Below are 27,019 nucleotides of genomic sequence, written 5' to 3'. Positions count from 1 at the left end.
TATGATTTGTGGTGGGAAATTGTACTATTGGCAGATTTTGGGAGCAACAATCTAGGCACATAAATATTTTTATGCCTACCTTTTGACAGTATATTAATCTGTTTAAAATTTAATTGATATTGCATAGAGTATTCTTGTGTGTGCTGTGTATGTGGTTATGATTTACTTATAGAGTGGTACTTACATCATCTCCAGGTTTGCCAGGTGAACCAGGGGGACCTCGAGGACCCATGTGTCCCTGTTAAAGGAGCCATATCAGAGAAATTGTAAATTGTACACTGTGCGTGTATACATCTTGACCACTGTGAAGAAGGTGATTTGTTCTACTTCATCATGTGTGTGCTATGTTAGTATGCAGAGAAATTAAGCTAAAGATGGTTGCATAATTTTAGAAAAAAGAACAAAAACAAACATTTACACCAAGATTGTCAAACTAAACCACTAAAGGGGCCATATTAAAAAATCTCAACAAATCCATATGATAGAAAAAAATTGCTATTTCACTTTTAATTAATGTTGTGCTATAACCCAAACTGGCCACTGTTTGTTCAAAATATGCAAAACCTTAAGCAGTAAAATATAAGCACATATAATAGACATTGAGATCTTACATGAATAAAGTTGAATGTCCCTAGAAGCTTAGTCTTTTAAGCCTACCTATTTGCTTGAATTGTTCAGAATTGACGTGTAACCACTGTCCCATAGATCATTCTTGGAGTAGGAGAGTCGGAGTGCACATTACGTTGCAAGACATTGTGAAACGGGCTAACATTAACAGAAAATTACTTTAGACAATACTTTTGTGGGCCACATAGGACAGATCAGACCCATGGGCCTTGTGTTTAATACGTGGGATTTACACCAAAGTACTTGATATAGATTTTCTATATCCAGTTAAATTTTTTTTCCTAAAATGAAAATAATGTGAGAAACACATAATATTACACAAATAAACTGTGTCTCCCATAAGTGCATACTACTTTGTGTAATTCTGTATATTTGAGGTAGGTTATATGTTGCTTAGTCATTCTTCGTTTTCTGAAGTAGGAGGAGGACGCCTTTAATATCCTGTGAGTATGCTGGCCATGTGTTTCAAAAAGTGGCAGGGCAAGAATGGCAATACAAGATACGAAGACTGACATCGGGAATGCACTACAGACCCTGCATGCTGTGAGTTTGATTTTAATTGCAGTAAAAGAGGAAATAAATTAATCTGGAATGTTAATTGCAATATTTACAATTATGTACAATTATAGAGCTATGACATCCCTGCTGGATCTGTCAGCTGTCAGAATGTTAAAGCACCCTGTGGGGCAACACATTTGTAGTGCTATTTGACTTCTCAAATAAAGGAGTAAAGGATTTTTGCAATACTTACAGTAGCACCAGGTTCCCCAGATTCTCCGGGATTGCCTTGGAAACCTTGTGGGCCCTACAAAATAAGAGGCAGGTATCAAAATGGAAATGAAATCAGATCTGTGTGTGTGTATCCTTCCAGGATATATCCTGTTCTGTATGATTTTCAGTGTTGTGAAAATGAGATAAAAATAGCTTGAATTTCTTAAACACGGTTTGCCAATATGGCCAGATGTTTCTGATGCATTTTTATAGTGAGTCACATAACCATAGAGTCCATAACTAGTAACTGTAAAGGAATTGCCAAACTATATAGAGCTGCACAATTCACTTTAACTGGTCTTAGAGACTCCTTGAAAGTATTCTGTCTGTGCGTCATGTTCAAACAAGTCAAATGGCTAATACCTGCCACTTAGTAATAGCCTAGACAGGCTTAAGATGGGTGCTGTGTGGATGTAGAAGAGATAGTGTGTGTGTGTGTGTGTGTGTGTGTGTGTGTGTGTGTGTGTGTGTGTGTGTGTGTGTGTGTGTTGGAGGTTTTGGGGACAAGGTGGAGGGTGTATGTGTCAGGGTAAATGAAAAAGCCCTGGAGTCTGTGGCCGTAGTAAACTTAAAATGTATATATGCATGCGTCTGTGTGTGCATAGTGCTTATATACATTTATGCAAAAACATTCTTTAAAGTTAGTAATGTATAAGTCTTAATAATACCCAACTGCAATATTAATTTTGCAGTTTAAATTGCTTATAGAAGTAAGCCTGACATTTACTTACAGGTGCTCCTGTGGGGCCAGGTGGTCCTCTTGGACCCATAGGGCCCTAAGAAAAATGTGAAACAAAACTGGTTATCAAGTAGCAGTAAAAGTGTAAACAAATATCTTGTCTTGATTTTAATAGTAGATGAAAGTCTAAAAGTGAAAAGTGTTAAAAACAGTTACAACACTGCTAACATTAAAAAAAGTCTGGGAACATTTCACATTTCTCACATCTTCCTCAAAAATAAAAGCCACCAGTATATTTACTGAAGACAGAATAGCAAAGCACAAAAAAGCTTACTTCTTCTTACTTTTCTGTCATAAGAAGAGCATGCAAATATTGTACTTTGTGCTTGTACTATGTATTCTTGTCTCTCTTATAAGATGCAGAAATAGTCTTCCTATTCTAAGTTACATAATCTAACCTTGTAAAGCAAGTATTCAGCAATGTTTTGTATTATGAGGATGTGATAATGCAGCATGTCGAAATCATTAGAAAAGAATCATTAACATTTCTGTACCACAGTGAAGCATAGCTATAGCAGTCCTTTCTACTGCATTCAAGAGAACTTTGATTTTGGCTGTTATAATTGTTTAGAATGATGATGGTTGAGTTCACATTAATATTTCTTGGCCTTTATATACACTATGTCTATTTGGACCATTACATTAAGAGATCTGTATGCATGTTTTTATAAAAAAAATGTAATCTACAGTCAAAGAAAACATCTTATTGATGAGTAGCTCAACCTGGTTAGGCTCCCAAAATAGTAATGAAAATCTACTTACACTGGTATGAGGCAGAGACTCTCAAAAGCCCTCTGTATTCATAAGGGGTTGATTTGCAAAAGAAAATATGTATGTGTTTCTGTTACTGAATGAAAAACACACTGTAGACCTAACCTCTAACTGGGCTGAGAAGGAATGACTGAAAACCTTCTGTGCCCACCTAGACTGTATGTGTGCATTTATTAGCTGAGAGGGCAGTTTGTTGAAGACTTCTTCAAAAAATTCCAGGCTTTGAATCCTTAAAGTAGAACTATTTATGTGACTGAATGACTGAACATTTACTGAATTTGCAATACAATAACAGCCGCCTATAAATATCAACTTAATCATGATCTAATAGTTTGTTAATAATAATTGTTATGGGTGCATTCAAATTTAATCATTCATAGTTATTATGAATTGTTTAATACAACAATGGAAGTGCTTAATATTTCAAGCTATAACATTTATGCATTATGAGTATCAGATAACTAAATTATTATTCACAGCATATAATTAATGAGTAAGTCTCCATAAAAAAAATAATTTTGATTATTTGTAGTTCAGTAAATATGGCTGATAATTCAAATGCTACCATTTCTTGTATAACCATTGTTATACAGTCATACATAGGTTTTGTTGTTAATCAGTAAATAATGATTAAGTTACTGTTTTTCAGGGTCTGTTCTTACAATGTGTACCCAGTTACAGTCAACAAAGTCTTATTTGTCTTAGAGAGTCCAAGCTACTAAATGAAAACATGATGCTTGAGGTGACTGACAATTGCATTCTATCATGATGGCCATCAAGGACAATTTTAATGTCACAAAAATGTAGCATCCGCATCTTTAATATGCATGTAAATCATATTTTTCTCATAGTGTTTTTTTTTTTTTTTAATAAAGTCTGAATCCTATGTCAGTACTTATATATCGTCTAGCTTCAGAACATCGTATATCAGCATAGGGCAGCAATGTTTTATTTATTTATGGACTTAAATAGATTAAATAGATCTAACAGGCTAATAACAATAATAGTTTAAAAAATAGGTAAACAAAGTAGCTTTTGCCATAATTTAACAAAATTTATTCATAGACTATTAAGAGTGATATATTGCTGCACAGTGAACTACTAAACCACAACAAGAAGATAAGTAACCTGCAGGTGTGAAACATGTTTATTTTAGTAGCTTTCCTGTGATGTTACCATACTATCTGCTGTTATCTGCCACAAATATGGTGTAAGATGATTCTCAGTCCATAGGTTAGTGTTAGGAACAGTCTTATAGTCAGTATTATCTGTTCTTTTTGCTCTCTTCCCACAATTCCCCATACACACTATGGCTTGGGGCACAATTGGATGACACATCAGTATTTCTCAGCCGTGGTCCTGGAGGTGCACTGGCCTGCACATTTTACACATTTTTCAGCTTTAACACTTTAACTCAGTAATGGGCTAGTAATGCCTTAAATGGTGAGGGCCCACTGATGGGCCTATATTTTTATTATACATTATGCACTCCTATAACCTATGAGTAGCTTAGCCTGTTTGATGTCCCTGTAGTTACTGAATAACAAGCCTTAGTATGTAATAAACCCGGGTTTTTAAAGGGTTAATTAGCTGATTATTTGGATCAAGTGTATTAGGAGAGTTGAGAAACGCTGATATATAGCACACATTCTCACAAGCACATAGACCTATCAGATGCACAAGTGTGCTTGCACATTTGCAAGCATTCAAAAGAGCATATATTTTCACAGAAAGTATTCCCTGTAATGTAGAACATCAGAGAATGCACTACTGCATACATTCTTGTAGTAAAAATTATGTGGCTATGCAGTAAACTGTCCAAAGCTACAAAATAATGTAATTCTAACAACAATAGCAGTTGACTAACATTCTAAATGAGTAATATTTAGATTTACGTTGAAATATTTACTGTAAAACTACAATATACAAATCAAGAATATACTATATCTATGCCTTACAAACTTCAAATACCATGAAGTAGTATTAAACCCAGTGTGGGAAAACACATGTATATCACTATTAGCTTGGCACTAAAAGAAAATCCGAAATCAGAAACTAGTATTATGCTAACGTATAACAATTTCTAACAACAAAGTTTAAAGACAAAATTTTGAAAAGAAAAAAGTTCTCACCATAGGTCCTTGCATCACACCCATTTGTGCACTTGCTTTATCATCAAATCCACCAGCCATCTGTGCAGCAAAGTTCTGAAATGACAGATTCAAGTTATTCACAGCTATGGTATCTCATGCTTAAATACTATACTTACAGAAGTGTTGCAGCACTTTTTACTTAGAAAATTTATATGTATATATATATATATAGATATAGATATATATATATATAGATATACACTTTATAGAGACACTGAAAGAAACTTTCACAGCATAGTATAATGTAAATTCCAAGTTTATATATCTTATAATATGCTATGTCATATTTAATTTTCAGTAACTATGAATTCTAGCGTTTTTGTTTTCTGATCCCATTATGAACCTTGCTGTGCTGTCCAAACAATAAGAAAACAGATATTAAGTAGTATCATGTTTTGTATTGAGTAGTATCTTGTTTTACATTTTACAAACTAAAAAAATAACAGGCATACTGCAAATTCCATTTCGTCAAAATTCTAAACATCAAATCTGCAAAAGACTCTGTTGCTTCTGTGGTCCAAAGATACTGTTTGGGTGACAAAAGGAAAGCAAAGGCACATGTGAAACTTTGTTTGACATGCACAAAGGACCCCTTGTGCTCTCCAAATGTTGGCTCATTTCTTTCCTCCAAATTCTCTCATGCATACTTTCTCTCTTACTTTCCACTCTTTCTCTTTTTGTCTTAACTGTGGAGAACTAATCTGTCTTAATCTCTCATTGACCCTATTTTACCCCACATTACTTCAGTGGAATTCTCCACAACCCATAAATAGGTTTATTCAGTTTTTGCCATTTCTGTGAATTACCTCAAAATCTGTTTCTATTTCACATTTTCGCGCCTTAACATTTCTTTTATATCTTTTAGTATGCTATAAAATGTCAGACTTTAATTTATAAGAAAAATTTGATTCAGTCTATTAACCACATTTATTTTGTTATTTATGTGGTTTTTGTTTGTTGTAATCAAACATTGTTTGTTTCAAAGAAGTCATTTCCAGGACAATCTTTTAAAGCAAAGTAATAATGGTAATGTTTTTATGGTTCAAGCCAGTCCCTCCACATTCACCCAGACTAAAAAAGTTTATTGGCTCGAAACTCATAGTAACAGACACAGAAGATGTGTGTTTTCTGGATGAGATTTGTAACTTATTTCACATTAAACTTGTAAGAGCTTAGATGGCATGTGGGCTTATTAGTGTCTTTTCCCATAATTATGTTCAGAATTTGCAGGTATTGCAGGTATTAAATAGGTTTCTGTACTAATAGGAATAAGTAATTAAAATCTCCAAATGTGCCAAATGTTTCCCTATTCATATACTCATAGTCATAAGAATAGATTGTTTAAGTACACAACTATTTTCACTTAAAGAAAATAAACCTGATTTGAGCTTTGCCAGCTGACTCTAGATAATGTTATGTATCTATAAATTCCCCAAGCATGTACTTACGCCACCAAGGCCAGGTGGACCATTAGGACCTGGGGGTCCTGGTGGTCCTGGATTTCCAGGCGTACCAGGCTCACCATCTCTGCCACGGGGTCCAGGGCTTCCCTAGAAAAGAGGACATGTTTGTTAGACAAATAATAGTACTTTCAAAGAAATAAAAAAAATAATTATGCTAGGATTGAACATGTATCTATATAGATCTGTGTTTTTAATAATCCCATTTTGGTCAGTTTGGTCACAAAACCCATACCAATTTATTATTTTGTTCACTGCTACATGTCACATATCACAGGAATAAATCAATTAAGTTTTTCTCCAGAAGATCCTACCATTACAGGTCTAAGGAGACTGAAAAGCAGCCAAAAAGCCTCTTTTAGTTACGTCTTTTTGGTCACTGCATGCTGCTGATGTTTACACAGTGCAAGTAAAGATGGTGCTGCAGTTAAAACTCAAAAAATAAATTAGTGAAACACAGTTTTCTGTCTATTTTCTGCAAAAGGAGGCAAATTATATCCACCCATCTATGTTTTAAAGAAGGTAGTATATTTTATATACCAGCATTGTCTACTTATTACCATTATTACAGTCACGTAAAATGAACTTTAAGAATGTATACAAATGACAACTTATGACCTAACATTTCATATAAAGTAGTATGATTTGCTTGCCAGTTTAAACTGTGCTTCATGTTTTAGTTCTACCTATATAAGATCTGTTCTACTTCACCTCATTCAGACCGCATTTGCTTTAATTTGTCAAATTCTTAAGCATATTTGTGTAAAGGCCTTGATGCGACTGCAATATGCAGGCATGTGTGTCGGATATTAATGTTCAATTTATTAGGGCTGAACACACATAACAGACACAGAGTTCAAAACAGTGCAGTGAATAGGGGACTGTCAGTAAGCTCAGGACAAAAGTGAAGTTCAGTGATGAAGACACAGCAGTGTTAAAAATGAAATTCTTATCATAGTAATTGTAGTCAATGTTGTAACTGTTGAACTAATCTCACTACATGGGATGTCTATTATCAACCATTTCCCCATTCCATCCCCATTGTCACTGGAGATGTGAGAGCTGTAATGTGAAAATATGCACCAATCAGGAATAACATAATGACCACCTCCTTGTTTCTACGCACATTGTCCATTTCATCAGCTCCATGGCATATGTTTAAAAATGCCATGGTTGAGTGATAAAAGTTGTATTTGCTATTATTCAAGCACACAGCACCCCATAGCCTAGTGTTATGTATCTTGTAAGCATCTTGTATATTATGTAAACCCTAATATATATGACTTGAACTATTCTCTCGCTGGTTCTTCCTGGATTAATAATGGTTATATCTATTTATATTAACCCTATAGTTGGGGTTATGGTGAGACACATGGCCAACAATTAACGCAACATTAACATAACATTTGTTATTTTTGTTATGTTAAAAGCCTCACAGAGATCAGGTTTGCATGCTTTTGGGATGTCATGAAAGAAAACTGTCACTGTTGTCAGAAAAGTTTCTTGATAAACATCAATAAAGTATCAAACAATAATCTCAATAATAATTAGAAATATTTGTGCATGAGTATTTGTGTGTGCATGTATGTATTTGTACATCAATCATTCTGTGCTTTGTGTTTTATGAGTTGTAAGGTCTGCATTTAGTTTGAACTACTATATTAAGCATAATATCAAACATCCCTGATGCTGCTGTTTTTACACTTTTACACTTTACACACTACATATTGTTTACATAGCTCCCGGTGCAAACTGAATGAATGCTCCACTCAAGAGTAAATACTTGTCCTTGTAGGCAGCCAGTTGCCCATATTTAGCAATCTGTTTATATGTCAGTGGTTTTTGATTTTAGTGGTGTATTGACCAGTGGAGCTGGTGTTGCAGTAAGACCCGAGACCTGTGTTTGACAATTCACAGTATGCCAGTACAGTTATAACGTTACATGAGTATCTTTGTATGTCTGTGGTGGCCAGGGGAACCTTATGTTGAAATGTCATGGCCGCACACCTCAGGAAACATTTTTGATTTTGTGAGATCTTAAGAGCAGGCATTTGTCTGCTCGGTGGAGATGCCCCACTACTTTCTGAATTGAGGACGTAATATAAAAACTTCTGTTTTGTCTAATCTGCATGAAGCACTGACCAGCATGAACAGTTCATCCCATAGACTCCCATTCACTATTTTTTCCCTTGCTTGACAGGCGCCAAACTTCATGTACTCAATTAGGGTCCTCAATCTCTAATCCACAACCATATTGACCCGTCATTTTTTTCATTCCTTATTTCTCCCATCATAACCATTCATTTCTGTCCTCATCTAAGCCATATTATTTCTTTGCCCAACAGCCATCAAACTACTAGTACTCTCTCGTGGCATGTCACCAAGCTTTAATCCACGTTCATCCTGAACTGCACTCCTGTGGCATTTTGTCATCCCTCAATCCTCCCTTAAATTCCCATTCATTTTTGCCCCTATTCCAGCCCTATTATTTCCATTGCCTGACAGCCACCAAACTATATGTACTCACTCAGGGCAGGTCCCCAAGTTCTAAAGCACAACCATACTGACCCGCACTCCTCTGTGTTGTTTTTTCATCCTTTGTTCATCCCATGCATTTTTGTTAGGAAATGCTCATTTATTTCTGACCTAACCTAAATCTTTCTTTTGACCAACATCCACAAAATTACATGAACTCACTCAGGACAGGTACCCAAGCTCTAATCCTCAGCCACACAGACCTTCTTTATGACATTTCTGTAACATTTTTATATCCCTCATTCCTCCCTTGGAGTTCCATTAATTTTTGCCCACACCTAAGCACTATTGGTACCTTTTCCTGACAGCCACCAAAATTGCATGTATGTGCTTAGGGCAAGTTGCCAAGTTTCAATGCACAGTAATACTCACCTGCACACCTCATTGTGTTAATTTTTTCATCCCTTGTCCCTCCCATGAACAATTACTTTCAACAATATCTAGCAACCACTTAACATTCACCTAACAAGCATGCAGTAAACATGCAGCATGACAATCTTCTAGCAACACCTAAGCAACCAATGCTTATGCAGTACCAAACTGCAGCTTTTCAGAAATTGACACCTTTCCCAATGTTTATCTATTTGGGAATCATGTGCTTGTATACAGTGTTTTGATCAGACATATGGTTTTTGTACAATTTCTGTTAAACTAAAATTGTCATGTTGATATTAGACCATTAGTAACAACTTATTACTCATCTGGGTTACCACAGCAACCACCTACCAACAACCTAGCAACCACCTGGGAAACCATAGCAACCATTTATCAACACCTTTGCAACCATCTTAAATGTCGTAGTAATCATTCAGCAGCACCCTAACAACCACAACCTATTTGGCAATATCCTAGCAACTAGCTGGGAACTGTTTAAGCTGTGCAATCACTCTTCATTTTCATCAGAGTACACTTTGCTAGCTCTTCTTCTTCTTTTTTTTCCCTTCTTACCATTTCTTATTTTTCTGCCAGAACTCTTTCCGTAGTTTTTGAGATATCAGCAGAATATATGGTCTAATTGGGAATGGTGTGTTTGCTTACACCTTTTTGACCGTTGTACAATTGTTGTTAAATTATGATTTTTTTTGTCTTAGGAATACGTTGTGCACCCAACATATGTTGTGTACAAGTCCATTGGTAACAGCCTATTAACTATGTGGGGAACCATAACAACCACCTAGCAACAACCTTCTAACCACCTGGAATATTATAGCAGCCACCTAGCAACACCATTGCCAATCTGGGATACCATAGCAAGCACTTATCAACAGCTTTATCAACCACCTAAGGTACCATAATAACCATTCGGCCACAGCCTAACAAGCAATCAAGCTGCACAAACATTCTGCATTTTCCTCAGGAAATACATTTTTCTAGTTTATATTTGAGACCTACACTGAGGAATGTCGACTGCCCTTATTTTATTTATATATTGATACCTACTATCCGTTGCTTCCTCATTTCAACTATAGGACAAGGGAACAGTCAGTATGTCACTCAGTCCGTCTGACACTAAGTAACTCAGAAAGAGACAGTGACCCTTACAGCAAGCCTGCTGGCCACAAAATATGATGGCAATCTTGTACCATGTTACTGCTCTTCATAGAAGCAGCTCCAGTGATCGTGTAATAACCAAGTTTTCTAAACCTCTTAAATATCAATTTTCAGTATCAGTTGTTTACATGTCAACCATCAATATATTTCAAGAGTTCAAGAGTAAAAGCTATATTTAAAACTGTGCTTAACTGGTCAATAAAGTTTTATTATTCTACATAGAATTATGACATGTGATCACATTAATCATTTATCCAGTATACTCATTTCCAATGTATGTGCCACTGCTTCAGCAGTATTATATGATGTGTTATTAGTCAACTATAACCAATTGACAGCAAATCCAGTGGAAATATATGTTAAGCAGATCAGCTTGTCACCCAGAAAAAGATTTTTCACTCATAGCAAGTCCTTATATTTTGATCATGGCTTTAACCATGAGGACTCCATGGCCTAATCTTTGGTAGTTTCTTAAGGGTATTTTTTACACATATCTCCATTCATGAGATTTAATTTTAGAAATATCGCCATTCTGATTATGCATTAGCCTGCTCTGGGGTATAGCCACATACCAAGACTAATCACAAACAATGAAATGGGGTATATTTATTAAGTCACATTTTTTAATATAATGAAACGTGATTTGTATTCTGTCACTGTATTATGGCCAATCTCTGCCTTATTTTCTCAGCACTCCAACCACAGCTTAGCGCCATTGTTATCCACCTTTGCTTCAAGTCTGAATACTTTTACCAGCATCTGACTTGTCCATAAGCAGCATTAGAACACCAGTCCTCAGCAGTTTAGGAAGGGTTTTAATCAGATTCAATGTGAAAAAGAGCAAAGAGACTACCCAATAAGCACTGACTCGTTCTCATCTGACCTCAAATAAGCTGTGTTTTGGCCATGGATCTCTCTGTACAAGACAATATCTGTATAGTAACTGTATCCTACCCATCTTGAGACATACAGGTATGCAAAATACATACTATAGGTTAAAGCACAACATATGTTGGGATTTAAGAGGGTATTTAACATTTCATGCTTGTCAAATGCAAACAACAAAAAAGCATTTTTATTTGGACAAAGTGATGCTAGTTATGTTAGTTCCAGTAGTTGCTCAGTTTAGACAACACGCTCCATAGTTGACTTATAATAATGATAAGATGAGAAACTGGTGGTAGTTCAAAGTTATTGTATTCTGCTACGCACTCATACCTTCATCAGCATGAAAAATTAATGTAAGCTATTTCAGTATATATCAGTGAGCACAGAAAGCGAGAGAGAGAGAAGTATATGAAAAAAATAATTGTAAAGCAATCAAATTTAGCTGAAAATAAAAGGCAAAGTAAATTATACTAAATAACACATAAAATTTAAAAGTACAATTGGGGTCAAATCAATAGAGGATAGAGGACAAATATGAAGAATATACAGTATCTCATAAAACTGAGTACACCCCTCACATTTCTGCATTTTATTATATCTTTTCATGGGATAACACTATAGAAATTAAACTTGGATATAACTTAAATTAATCAGTATACAGCTTGTATAGCAGTATAGATATACTGTCCTCTGAAAATAACTCAACACACAGCCATTGATGTCTAAATAGTTGGCAACACAAGTGAGTACACCCCACAGTGAACATGTCCAAATTGTGACCAACTTGTATTTTGTAAACATAAAATTAAAAGAAATGTGACAGAGGATACATTATGTTACATCACATTGCCTTTTAATTGCAGTTTTTAATCATTTGGGAACTGTGGATGCTAATTGTTGCAGTTTAACAAATGGAATTTTTGCCCATTCTTGCTTTATACAAGACTTCAGCTGCTCAGTAGTGCTTGGTCGTTGTTGCCTGACTTTCTTCTTAATAATACATTTTCAGTAGGATACAGATCTGAACTGCAGGAAGGCCATTCAAGCAAATGCACTTTGTGTCTACGAAACCATGCTATCATAGCATGTGCAGAATTAAGACACCCGGCGGTGTCTTGTTAGCAATCTATGCCTCCACAACAATGGTACCTTCACACATATGCAAGTCACCCATGCCGGTCTGGGCAGTCCCTCTGGTCTTTTGCACTGAGAACTTAACATCCGTTTTTCCTAAAAACAAGTTGAAAAGCATACTCATCTGACCACAGCAAACACTATCTTTTGAACCTTCAGAGACCTAAAGAACTCGGCGGTGTTTCAACAAGAAATTGATGTCTATTTGTCTGGCAATATAGTGTTTCAAGTTACATTTCTTGATGCAGCAGTAGACTGTCACTGTGTCATTGTGTTAAGTGACAACAGTTTCTGAAGTACTTCCTAGCCCATGCAGCTATAGTTCACATGGCACCATGATGGTATGCAATGCTGTCTGAGGACTCAAACATCACACACGTTCAACGTGGTTTCTGGCCTTGCCCTACTCCAGATTCCCTGAATCTTTTCACAATATTATGTTCAGTAGTTAACAAAAGACCAACACTATTTGTACTGAGAAGTGTAAGTGTAGTGGTTAACACCTTTGCCTTCTACGCTGTAGACTGGGGTTCAATCCCTGACCAGGACAAGCACCCTGCACTATACCAATAGGGGTCCTTGGGCAAGACTCCTAACACCACCTTGGCCTACCTGTGTGAAATGATCAAATTGTAAGTCGCTCTGGATAAGAGCGTCAGCCAAATGGCATAAATGTAAATGTTTGTCAAAAGTGGTGAGCCATGGCCTATCTTTGTTTGCAAAGACTAAGCCTTTGGTGGATCACCTTTTCATAACCAAAATTATTCCCTCCTGTGTTACCAATTAACCTTCTTTTTGTGGAATGTTTTGAAACTGTGTAACTTGAATATTCTATAAACTTCTCACCCTCATTTTGCCCTGTCCCAAATTTTTTTGTGTTTAGCGGGCATCAAATTCAAAATGTATTTATACTCAAATACATTTGCATAATAATGTAATAAAGTTGGTCAGCCAAAACATTAAAAGTCATTTATTTGTACTTTTGTCAGCTTTGTGAAATGTTACAGGTTCAAGAGAATTAACAAATCAAATTCTTGTTTTTATGAGGTTTTATGTCCTAACTCTTCCAGCAATGGGGTTTGGAAATTTAACTTTTTATTTCCCTACTCCAGTTGACCAGAAATGCTTAACATGCTAAACAATTAAACTCACTTTGTTAATACTTGAGCATGACTGACCTGTCTCACAAAGCATTAATAATAGCATTTCTGTCACTCACTGAAATAATGATTTCTGACTGACTCAGTTTTTTTGTTGTTGTTGCTGGCAGTGTGCATGCAGGGTTAGTAAGGTTAAGCTGTATTAAAGTACAGAATATCTAGAAAGATACAGAATACTGTAATTTTGGTAATTGCTTAAGGCGCGGTGACAATATTCTCAAGTTTAATGCACAAACTGTAGAATGTGGACTGACAATAAACATGGTGTTACATTATCAGTCAATCTATTAAATGTATTTAGATGTGTGATCTGCTGCTACATCACTGATTGTTGATACACTACTGAGAGTCTGCTGAGTGTTTCTTTCATCTAAAAGGACACCTCAAAGTGTCACCCATTTAATATATTTGCAATAATGCAATATAGTATTACAAACAACATTCCCAATTAACAAATTCACAAAAATATAATAAGATATTATTATATTATTATATTATTATTGGACATTATTGGTAAAAAAAAATATTGCAATAAGATTTAAGACATTGTATTGACATTGTATTATTAGGCAATTTATTATATTACTGAGGTTAACTACATTTTTGACTAAGTTAAGTGTAAAATGTTGTTGCATTTCTGGGATTATTACAAAATTGAGAAATTATTACACATTAAGTGCTACTTGGAGGATACATAAGGCAGGAGTTAAGGCACCCCAAACCAGTGCCTTCTTATACTGAGTTGATAAAAGTGTCCAAGCCGAATGTGTTGTGGGCAAAAAAAGCAAACAAAAGAAAAATGGAAGCAGCACATATGTTGATGTGCATTTTGTGCGGGGTAAGTAAAATGGGATCTCATCTGGGCACAATGGGGATAAATTTTAGTGAAAAGTGTAAATGGAATCCAGCCAAGTATATCTAGATAAACACATGTTAATGCAAGTTGTAAACAGGCTTTTATATACCTCTCCATTTAATTCTGTAGCTGATTAACATGTGTTGAAGTTCAGTACAATTGACTAGAAAACAAATGATTTTCTTATAGCACCTTACCTATTTTATTAACGTCACTTTCACTTAAAGGAGTTTACAATGGTAGAAATGCTTAACATTTAAGTTAATAAGATGCAATTAAGACCAATGTAGTAATTTGCATGGTGCCTACTGTAAACTCATTGGAAAGAAGGGAACTGCTTTAATATCTTTTTCTAAAAGAGCAGGGTATAGCCAGGGGCAAAGACTTTTGGCCACCCTGGTTAAACAAAGTGAGACAGTCATCCACCATCAATGAAGCAGTTACCAGAGAGAAGTTCTATCTACACTGTTAGTGTGTAACAGATTATTAAGTGTTAACAGATACACTTTACAGTAAAAATATACTATGAGGTAAGCTGCAATCAGTTGTAAGCACCTGATTGTACTGCACTCAATAATTAATGTATCTGTGACAGGATGCTTTGCTGAGTAAACAGATGAGTGAATGCTAGTCAAAACCTTAAAATTTGCCTTGTACGTTTTGCTTAATGGGAAAGCAGACATTAGTTTTCTACACTAGAACAACATAGGTGAAAGCACCTAAATACATTTCTACATTAATATAGTATTTTGATTTCTTTATATGTTATGCTGGGGTGGCACAGAGGCACAGTGGGTAGTGCCTCACATGGAGTCAGGCTAAATGGAGAAGCTAAATGTGTGTAATTGTATGTGTCTGCCCTGCAATGTACTGTCAATGTATCCAGGGTGTTTCCTTCCTTCAGCCCAGTGACCACTTGGATAGGCTCCAGCACCCCCATCTCTAACAGCCCCCCCCTCCCCCCCCCACTCCCAGGGGGGTGCTGGATTCATAAGGATAAACAGCTTAGATTGTGTATGTGGTGTATGTGAATCGCATGACTGGAACTTTGAATGCTGTTCATCAGTAAAGTTGATAAGAAACAAAATTTATGATATTATTCACAGAACAAAATGACTTTCAGTTGTTCAGTGGCGAAAACTATAATGTGCTTAACTGGTAAAGAATTAGAGTGCTTGAAAAAGCACTCTATTGTTATCTCTCATACTTTTTCTTCTTCTTCTTCTTCCACACTTTTCTGTGATTAATACAGCCCGAACTGCTTAACATACAGACTCGGTTCAAACTACGTTTCGAAGGTCTCAGTGCTATTTATTTTTGGAGTCGATCGGATTAGTAGTTTTTAATGAAATTAAGTTTAAAAATTAAAAACCTCCCTTAATGTTCAGAACTTCAAATTCTAACTGACATCGATGATGTCACAGTAGGCCACTCAGTCTCACAGACACAGCTATCACACGGGGAATCTGCTTTAAAATACTTAAACTTTCACCTAGAAACATTTCAGTTTTAAATGGTAAAGAAACCTGCCCTTTCTGAAACCTCAAAATATCTCATAATTTTATCAACTAGCTTTAGAGTTATGAGCATTTGTTTGGCACTAGGCACAGAAAACTGCCCCATTCACTCCCATGTAAATTTCTCAAAATCAGAATCTGCTTATTTCAAGATTTTCTCTGTTTTTAACTTGTCATAACTCAGACATTTTCTTCTCAATACACACAACATTATCAAAATAATCCTCAAGGGGTCTTATCTCACACCATCTATCCATTTAAGCAATTGAGTAAACATTTCCTGAGTTATGACTATTTGTTAAGAGGGTGCAAATCAGATTCAATCAAAGCTTCTCCACTAAGAGCTGCATAATAACAGAGTGACAGTTAATTTGAATGACTCTCCCCCCTCCCCACTCAAACACATACATCTCTCACTCTCACACACACCACACAGACACACACAAACAGACACATACCTAAGGAGGTGTTGTTCACCTACACAGAAACACAGACACACACACACACACACTTGCAGCTCTTTTCAAGCACTCTTGCAGTTCCTTCAGGAAATGCACATCTAGTTTTATGTTGTTCTTCTACATAGAATTATAACCACCTTAATCATCTGCCCAGTACACTTATTTCCAATGCATGTCCCTTCAGTAGTATTTCTCTTTGAAGCTAAGACAAGATGTGTTAACAATCAAACTAAATTAATCAGATATAACAATTTATTGTGGTAACCAATTACTTTTACTAAATACTTGTATGTGTTCTGTGATTCTACCTGAGGCAAATGTGGAAACGTTTGTGATAAAGTCATAACATTATATCTAATAATGACATTATTATTAGACTCATGAGTAAACTGTAGCAAGCGCAGTCTAAATTATTAGCTTAAAAGTGATGCAGGGTTGAAAAAAGTTGATGCATTTGATTTGCTTGCTTTAAATATACAACCTACAAATTTCCTCATGAATAAGGCCAGTCGTGGGCTGGAGGTTAGGGAACTGGCCCCGTCACTGTAAGGTCGCTGGTTCGATCCGCACAGCCGACAGCACATGACTGACGTGTCCTTAAGCGAGGCACCTAACCCCCAGCTGTGGATAGGGCTGCCCACCGCTCTGGGCAAGTGTGCTCATTAGTGTGTATGTGGTGTTTCACTTCATGGATGGGTTAAATGCAGAAGTGAAATTTCCCCATTGTGAGACTAATAAGGTTAACTTATTAAAAACATCAACTCAGTTTTGTGTTTAAGTTTGTTTCTGACAATACTTGCACTAAATAAATTCAGTTTATTTTTATTATTTTATTTTTATCCCTAATATGTACACAAAAGAACGTCTTTAACCACCCTTTTATTTTTATCTTTGCCAGGTCAAAAGTCAATCACTGAGTCTAAGCCCCCTTGTAAATGTTCTGGCTATGTCTCTAGTAAAGACTCACCTTCTCTCCTTTCTCTCCTCGCTGTCCACGTGGTCCTTGTTCTCCTGGGGGTCCCTGTTTGTGGAAGGGAGTACAATAATGGGTACCAGTAATTGTTAAGTAAAAATTCTGCTGGTATGGTAAACAGCAGCAACAATACAGCAATAATCTCCCAGTTAATACCTACCATTGGACCAGGTTGTCCTCTAGGTCCGATGACCTATGAAGAAATATAGATAGAAAACAATGGGATATCACTATCAGGTATTGAAGGTCAAATGTCCCACCTTTGGAATGATAATGAAAGCTGATGTTTAATTAGAAAAAGGGCACTAGCTTGACTTGTCAGACCACAGTGCCATGAAGTAGTAGTTGCCTTTCTGCACATTTATCGCACTAAATAGTTACAGATTCTTATATAATGTAATACAAGAAAGGAGAACATGATAAACACAAGATGCCACTAATAATTTTATCAATTGAAAAGAAAAAAGTTTTGCAACACCTATATCACTCATTTGAAAAAGTAAATGAACTTAATAAACTTAATAGCTGGTTGGGCCACTTTAGCAGCAATAACTGCAGTCCCAAAATATATGACTGGAGTTATATTCCTATAACTGGAGACCAGTCTTTCACACTGCTGTGTAGGAATTTTGGCTTCTTTGTAGAATTGCTTTAATTGACTCTGGATTTGGCATAAACTGCCCATTTACCGTCCTGCCACAGCATCTCATTTGGTTCAAATCAGGCCTCTCCATAACCTTAATCTTCTTTCTTTTCAGCCATTTAGTTCATTGCCTTATTACAGAAGCAAATTATGCTTGAGCTACAGATCTCAGGCTGATAACTGGTCCAGACCCTCAAGCAGCAAAGCAACCCCACACAATCACACTACCACCACCATGTGTGACTAATGAATCATGGATGCTGACCTTATTTGAGGCAAGCAGAGCCTGCAGTTCCTTAAATGTTCATCTCAATTCTTTTGTGACTTCCTGGATGAGTCATTGCTTTGTTCTTGGAGAAATCTGGGAAGGCTGGACACTTCTGGCAAAATTCACCACTGTTCTTGTTTCTCATGCATATCCCCAGAAGAGGGTAGCAGTTATTAGCACTGTTTTTACATTCTTGTTAAAACTCTGTCTTTTCTGGAATTCTGTGAAGCTGCTTTGTGACAACATCCATTGTAAAAAGTGCTATACAGATAAAATTTGATTGATGATTCATTGTTTTTTTTTCCATTTGGACACAATGGCTCAAACTGTTGTTTCTCACATTGATTCACAAAGCCTTATAAACGGCTTTGTATTCCTTACCAGAATAATATATTACAATAACTTATCATGTTTTCCAGAATTTCTTTTAATTGTGGCATAGTGTGCTGCTTGTTTAGACCTCATAGTGTATGTACATTGCAGGAAAGTGTTTATTTATCTTCAAGTAAATATTCAGATTCAACAAGATCGACAGTAATCAAGCTTGGCTATGTCTAGTTTATTTGATCCCAAAGATAAACTAAATTTGGTTAATTGATTTGGTTGATTGTCCCAGTCTCCTACTAGCTCATGCCTGGCCACCAGCGAGAGGAAGGGAGCTGCAACTGACTGACTAGGGCTGACTGTTAATGCTGCAATGTGCATGTGTCTCTTGACCTAGCCAGTAACAGCTTGTATTGCCCTCTCGAGTTCAGTGTCTTTAGATTCTCAGAGCTCTCAGCATAGTATTAAAAATTTGGAAAAATTTTATTATTATTAAAACTTACAATATCTCACTACTCACAGGCCGAGCACTGACCTGGGCCACGTCCATCTGGGAGAACAAGTTTGCCATATGCTCCTCCTGTTTATGGCTGTATATTCAATCACCCAGTCTGTGGAAGGATGGGTTGTCCTAGCCTCCTTCATATACAGCAAGGCAAGTGTCAAGTGGCAGACTATGCAGAAAAAAGTTGAAATGTGGAGGCAATAACAGCTGCCTTTTCGGCAAGGCCTGAATGACGAAGTTAAAGATGAGCTGGCCATTCACGAAGCTGCCTCTTACCTTTAGATGCTTAGGCCTTAGGCCTTTAAACAGGATAACTGACTAGAGGAGCACTGTATGGAGCGCAAGACCATGCATCTCAGACACAGTGTCCTATCCTCAACTCCTGTGGGTCCTCCATCGTTTCTCATTCCTTCTGAGTAGACCGAGCAGCCCATGGCATTGGAGTGTACCAGTCGCTCAAGGCAAGAACATAGCATATGGGAAGGCAAGTGCCGTTTCATGCTGCTTAGCCCACCATTTCCATCCTAAACGCCTTGAACTTAAGGGAAAAGCCAAGTCCCATTGCACGAGATAGACCTGTAATGGACCCAGACCAAGCTTTTAAACTGCTACCCTCTTCTGGGGATATGCATGAGAAACAGCTCCAGATCTCCTGGAGAGCAGGCGATTTTATCAATGCCACCTTGGCTAAGACCCACAACCTGCCATTAGTGAAACTCGAGTTCCCTATACCAATTTCAACCATCAGCAGACACCCTCTTTGGTCAGGACAGTTCAACCAGCAGACCTGACCCCTCATCTTACAACTAGGTTAACACATAGAGCACATTTCACTTTTGCTCACCCAAGCCCCCAAATTGCAGCTTATCTTTGGGTTCCCCTGGTTGTAGCATCACAATCCATGCTTAGATTGGCTGACCTGATCTGTGGTGGAGTGGGGGTTATCAGTGTAAAGGGTCCTGCCTTGAGAAACCTGCTGTGGCCTCCAATCAGGACAATGCTCCTACAGTCAACCCTGACCTATCTTGAGTCTCAGCTGACTATCGTGATCTATTTGAGGTCTTTAGCAAAAACAAAGCCCAAATCAGGCACCAAAAGGCACCACCCCTGCCTGAAGGAAGCTATTCTCTCTTTTGGGTCATCAGTGAACAGCCATGGATGAATACATCACAGAGGCACTAGTACTGGCCTTCAACCTCATCAGTTGGTACCAGAGGAAGGATGGTGGCCTTCATTCCTACATTGATTACAAGGGCCTCAACAAAATAACTGTCAAGGACCATTACCCCCTGCTGCTCATGATATTGGCCTTTGAGGCTCTGCAGAAAGCCTCACTATGCTAACACCTTGTTTCATTCTTCACTAGGCATGTCGCCCTTCAAGTGTTAATTTAGATATGATCCTGCCATGTTCTCAGAGCAGGAGTCCGAGATAGAGGTTCCAGCCCAAGACCTCAGCATCTCAAAATAGGTTGGCAATCTTAATGGGAGCAGTGGATCATGGTCTTCTCCCAAGACCTGTCACTGATCTTTCTGCTAGACTGACTGCTAGACTCTTGTCTGGTGCTGGGTGGTAACCAATGCCAGATATACTGGGTGGGGTATACCCACTCATCAGGGCCTTTCAAAAGGATTGTGCAGCAGGTGTAGAAATGTCAGAGTGCAGGGTGGTATTATAACATCCCAACCATCAAAATGCAATGATGTTAACTGATTTTTTCTTGAAATGTTGTGCTATATGCTTAGGTGTTGAGTTGCTTACAAAGTTGGCATATTTGCTTGGAAATATGTTTGTTTGTCCATTATAGAGATTTATTAAGTTTGCTTCTTGAGGTACAAAACATGAAACCAGTTACATACACTTCATGGCTAAAAAGAAAGGATTCCCTTTAGCTAACTATTCCTATAGCTATTATAACTATTATACCTGTTCTGTTAGCTAACTGTTCCTATTATGAACTCCCTAAATACATGCATACATGCCTTTGTGCAGTACATAGCGAATAGTCTTTTCAAGAAATTTTGTAAATTGTATGATGCTAATGTGAAACTCACATCTGTGATGTCTCCTGGCTCACCCTTTTGTCCCTGTTGAAAAACACACATGGACCAGAAGTCATGATTTCAAAAAGAAAACAGAATTCGCATTAGAATGTTTTCATCCATTTATCTAAATGCTTTAAACTTAAGTTGTCCATTAACATTTTATCTACCAAAATGTACCCATTGTAAAATCACAATATCATCGTTTATCATCATATAGTTGCATGACGATATTATCATAGACACAACATATCATACGGCTCTCCCACCATGATGAAAGGTTGTAAGGTAGAATGGGCTTAAGTGTTAATCATAGCTTGCAGCACCTCAATGCTCTAAACCTGAGCACAGACACAATAAATCAGCATGGGCTCACCTTAGCACCTGGTGCCCCTGTGGTTTTCATGCAGAAGAAAAAAGAAGATGAAAAAATTGTTAGACAGATCCCAAAACATCGATGTTGCTGCATTTTCCTATTAGGACATCTAGTACAATATTTGAATAAACACCCAATCAATCCAAAAAGGTTGTATTCTTTATTTTTTTAGACTTTAAATATTAATTTTGTAATAGTCAAGTGTAAACCCGAATGGCATGTTTTTTTAACAACTGAAATATACTGATGTAAGACCAGCTAGACTAGTATGCTTACTTTTTAACTATTATTATAACCTAAAATTACATGTTATTTCCTTTTTATAAGGCATAATCATGTATAACATAAACAATATTGACAAAACATATTGACATTTATTATTTTTTTACATTTAATATCTTTTTATCTTACATTTTCACATCTCATTGATGTTAGGCATGAAGAATACACCTACCCAGTTCAGTCTGAAGGGGTAAAAAATGAATATGAATTTAGATTGTTTGCTTGGTGTACACTGTAAAGGTTTGCTTGATTCCATGCACACTGACAACAACCAAGAAGACTGGAGAGAACTGAGTCACTCCAGCAGCCCTGGAGCATTTTAGGAGGTGTCCAGCTGGTTGTAAATGATTAACAAAGTTTGCAGCTAGCTCTTTGTGTAGTACTGAGATTTGCACCTCTGAAACCTTGGGTTAATGCTGGAGGCAGACATTCCAAGCACTGTTTCCTCCACTTTCCACCAATCCACTGCCTGTCTCTCAAGAAGGCTGCATGGACTCTGTTTAAACCACACAGTTGTCTGAAGTAGCTAAGAGATAACAGTACTGTGATTTATGCTGTTTCTTTTCTTTCAAAAAATGAGGCATGTGATAATGTGATATCATCATTGTAGCTCAATTTTGAGCTAGCCTTAGACTGGTTGGCTGTTTTTGAAAATTCTTCTTAAATTTTGTCAAGGTTATTATTTTGATTGATGAATCTGATTTGTTTGCAGGAGTGAGAACAATGCAATGTGCTTGATTTCAGTGATACTGCTTAGTAAACATCACTTTTTTTCTCAAACTTTTTAAGAAATAAAAAAAAAATCATAATGTCATAACTTGAATCTAATGGAAATGTGAAGCAAGAAAGTAAGAAGTTGAATTCCATATCCAAATGATGCCAGAAATACTGTTAGAAACTGTGGAATGTCATGGCTGTCCATTAGATGAAGTTGTAGAACTGTGCTCTGAGACTGCGGGTAAAATGCTAGGCTATGCCTTTTGAAGTGAGCTTTTCCATAATGATTTCCACATGTGGCCATGATACAGGAACTGGAATGGTATCAAAACAAAAGAAGCCAAAGTGAAGCAGTGTTATGGAAAAAATATCAAGGCAGCATTTTACAAAATGGAGAAGTGCTTTTGCTATTTTTTGTCTTGTTTTCATTTGTTGAATTGTGAGGAAAAAAAAACTTCTGCATAAAAAGAAAGTCAGAGAAAGCACTATGTTCATATTACTGGTGCTTTCTAAACCAATATCAACAACATGAATGACAATGTAATTTATTTATGTAAGTGTGAAATAAATAAATTACAACCACTAGGAGCAGGTTGGTCAGCAGCACAGATGGGGCAACACTCTCCAAATGGAATCTCTGGTTTGGGGCAGTCTCTGAGCTCCTCGCAGATTATCTCATCGCAGAGGACTGTGCCAGTGTCACACACACAAATGCGACATGGCTCAGGTTTCCACACATCCTTATCACTATAGCGCTGACCATCTTGTGTACAGCTACCTGGATCCTCTGTTTGTGGCATTCATGACATATGGAAAAAGAAAACAATAGTGCAAAAAGAAAGAAATATGTCACATACAGGTTAAAACAAAGCTTCATTACAGATATAGATAAAAGTGTTATTTGATTTATTTATTATTATTAAGGTGAATTTAAAAATAGTGTTGTTGCAGTGAATTTTTTAACAATTACATAAATGGGAATGTCAGATAGTAAAAGAAGAAGAAAATAGTAAATAACAACCCAATAGTTATATTTTATTTCCCTGCTTGAAAGAAACATGCATTTCAAATTTACACCACGAGATGGCAGCCAAAAATTTACAAACAGGTCCATATAAAAATCTAATTTGATAGAGAACTATCTCGATCCTAAAACTACTGCAAACCTAATCCAACAGTCTCAAATGATCAAACAGGAAAATAGTTCATTTTTAAAAAGTCCATATTATATGTGGTAAGACTTTATTTCTCAAATAGTAATCTCTTCTGTGATATAACTGAAAATGCAAATTGTTGCATTACACCCTAACCCTAAAATCTCCCTTATTTTATGGCCCCTCTTTGTAATTGCTACAAATTTAGTATTTAGCTAGCAACCATGCTTCTTAATTAGGTATGTGGTAGAGCAATACAGCAGGGGAATAAATTGTGAAAAATTTGTGAGGTAGTGTCAAATGGTAGTTTTACTAGGGAAATTCTAGGTATCTTGTGGACCCCAGCTGCCATGAATGAAGTCTTTTTGAAGGCTAAAGACTGGGTAATTCACATTTTTTGCCTAGTCTAAACATATGGCATCAGAAGCCACTAGTATTTAATATGCAGTTTATATATAGTAATGAACGGAGAATAGCTTTCATTCACCTAACTTTAGACTTTCCAACAAAACAGAAAATTAAATAAGGTATACATCATTCATTGTACCTGCTTAATTCACTGCACTAATCTGTTAAAATATATTTTCATATATTCTTTGTTTTAAAAAAGTGCTGACCAGTGGCATGATATACCCAACAGTATGGTTTTTAATGCTTTTTGTTTGAGGAGGAAACTAAAGTTGAAAAACTCCTAATTGAACACAGGTATTTGAGATTTCAAGATTTCTTTCTGCATTGTGGCAGGTAGCTGAGAAGTCTATCGTTCTCTGCTCATTCTCTTCTAAAACATTATTATGATTAAAATGTGTAATTCTTGTTTGCTTGTGCTACCCATTTCTTGATGCAAATAGCTACACTGCCTTTTGAGTCTGCTAGCCATAACTGATACTTGGCAGGTTAACTCCTGCCTTTTTGGGATTTCTTAGCACGCCTGAAATATTTCCCCCAGTAGCTCTTAGGAAAGAATGACTTGCATTATATCCATTGGCCTTTCTGCAATGGTAATCTGAGCTCCCTCTCCCCATCCCCCTTCAGCCCCCAACCTGAACCCCCCCCCCCCCCCAAAAAAAAGCCAATACACACACACACACACATTTTGGGGTTCTTTTTAAAAAGTCACACTAAAATGATTAATTCTGAAATCATGACACAAACAAGAAAGAAAGAATGCATCCCTGAACAAAATAATACATTTTACTTTTTTTGGAACATTTTTCCTAATGACTTTTTTTCTCTCTGAAGTTTCTATGAAACTTGAATAATAATGTAAAGGACTTTTAGGAGAGTTCTTTATATTATATCCTAAAATAATGAGATCAGAATAATTTTGATTCAGAAAATAGCACAAGCTTTCCATACAGCGTACATGTGGCTTTAGTATATATTTTTTTTCTCATTGAGAAAATTTCTGTGGGCATCCTCCATCTGTTATAACAAGCCTAGATTTGCCCCAGTAGCCTTTTGCTGCAGGAATGTTAATGCTTTTCATCAAACGCGTCTAATCGTTTTCTTTTTTCTTCAGCACTATAATATGCACTTCTATCAGCATTAAATAAAACAAACTAAAAAATACACATAAAGCGAAGCAGAGAAAGACAGACAGAGAGAGAAAGAGAGAAAAAGAGAGTGTGAGAGAGAGAGTGAGAAAAAGAAGAGGAAGAAGAAGAGGAGGAGGAGGAGGAGAAGGAGGAGGAGGAGGAAAGAAGACATTCTTGGAATTTATAGTGCACCCACAGGTGTCCAGCTCAAGTACAGCTGAGATTCATGAGCCACCTATGTGGCATGGAATTTCTATCCCTTGAACACCCCTATTCCCCACCCCCACTAAATCATGCCTTCCAAAAACTGTCTAACAGACCAACCTCAAAGCCATACAGTCAATAAGAATACATATGTACCTAAAAAACTTCAAGACGCTCTGCTCTAATCAAACTCTGCTCTGATCAGAACGCGTCTACTTAAAACAGCAAAGAACACCCTGCGCGTAGCCCATTGTCTCCTTCCTAGTAAATTGCAAATGTACAAGAAGTTGTTTTTGACTATTTTTACCCAAAAGTTTGACATATAAAACTTTAATGAAACTTTAACTTAGCATGCAACTATTAATGTATACTTTAAACGTCCAGGACGTAAGTTGTCGTTTACACGGCCTGGGCCTAAAAAATAAAACAGAAATGGTTTTATAAAGAAAACTACACAATGTTCCATCGTGGATTGGCGGTTAAAATCAAGAAAAAATGACCTTTGCACCAATACAAAAAATCAAACACTTCCTTCAGTCGTGTATTTTCAGCTGATATACTGTGACAACGAATGTAAAAGAGAGTAAGAGTAAGCAGCAAACTTACGGTCATCCTCTTCTTGACATCTGACAACCGCTAAATGCACAATATGTGTTGCCACACATAACAGTACGATCCTCGATCTCAGAAAGCCTAACATGTCTAAACATCAGACATGGGGGGCTTTTAAGAGATCAGAAAGTAGCACAAATCGAGCAGACGCAGTCCTCTGTTTATTGTAAGTTTTCCAGCGGAATCTTGTAGAAGTGTTAGGAAATCCAGTTGTAGCTTCCTAGCCCTTTGCAGCACCTCGGTACGGACCACTACAGGCCAGACATCGCCACCGTAATTTTATGAACCCACAACTGAACATTCTATGGATCTTCGTATATTCTCAAGTAACAGACCAACCCCTTACCCCCTGTATCTCTGAAATATGAATCCTATCGCCCTCCCATTCTGCTCTTCAACTACCGTTCTCCTGCACTCCACCTACAAAGCGCGACGGGAGATGTTTGACTGCCCCAGTACTTTTCCGGGAAATTAGTTGAATTCAGCTCTTGGCTTTTATGTCTGATTTGCCCGTATATATTTTCTTATATGATTTTTTTTTAATTTAATGAATAGCCATGCAGATAAAACAGCGTCAATATTTTTTTTCCTTTTCCTCTAGCACGTATGTTTACATTATTCATAAGTCATAGGCACAAGCAGATTTACAGTAGAACAAAATAATTTGGAGGGTAAGTAAGGAGCAGCACTCTTTAAATAAATGTAAAATGTAAACCGAGCAACCACCATGTGGCAAACCAAATAATTGTACACCTAAT

General features: G+C 36.8%; 1 protein-coding gene across 3 annotated transcripts in view; it reads right to left on the bottom strand.

Moving 5' to 3' along the window:
* Window positions 1-26,565, bottom strand: part of col2a1b (collagen, type II, alpha 1b) — a 134,750-nt gene extending 108,185 nt beyond the window's left edge. Inside the window, exons 1-11 of one of the 3 annotated variants that reach the window (XM_037532212.1) lie at window positions 26,256-26,565; window positions 23,331-23,540; window positions 21,755-21,771; window positions 21,391-21,423; window positions 17,757-17,789; window positions 17,591-17,644; window positions 6,510-6,611; window positions 5,041-5,115; window positions 2,130-2,174; window positions 1,379-1,432; window positions 185-238 (exon numbers count right to left, since the gene is read on the bottom strand). In XM_037532212.1, coding sequence (XP_037388109.1) covers window positions 185-238; window positions 1,379-1,432; window positions 2,130-2,174; window positions 5,041-5,115; window positions 6,510-6,611; window positions 17,591-17,644; window positions 17,757-17,789; window positions 21,391-21,423; window positions 21,755-21,771; window positions 23,331-23,540; window positions 26,256-26,349 — 771 coding nt within the window. In that variant the 5' untranslated portion in view covers window positions 26,350-26,565. The remainder of the gene's footprint in view (window positions 1-184; window positions 239-1,378; window positions 1,433-2,129; window positions 2,175-5,040; window positions 5,116-6,509; window positions 6,612-17,590; window positions 17,645-17,756; window positions 17,790-21,390; window positions 21,424-21,754; window positions 21,772-23,330; window positions 23,541-26,255) is intronic. The other 2 variants (XM_017719154.2, XM_017719155.2) reach the window with 2 other exon arrangements.
* Window positions 26,566-27,019: the final 454 nt, after the last annotated feature.

This window comes from Pygocentrus nattereri, chromosome 21, assembly GCF_015220715.1.
Source record: "Pygocentrus nattereri isolate fPygNat1 chromosome 21, fPygNat1.pri, whole genome shotgun sequence".
NCBI lineage: Eukaryota > Metazoa > Chordata > Actinopteri > Characiformes > Serrasalmidae > Pygocentrus > Pygocentrus nattereri.
This window is presented reverse-complemented; position numbering and strand designations above follow the sequence as displayed.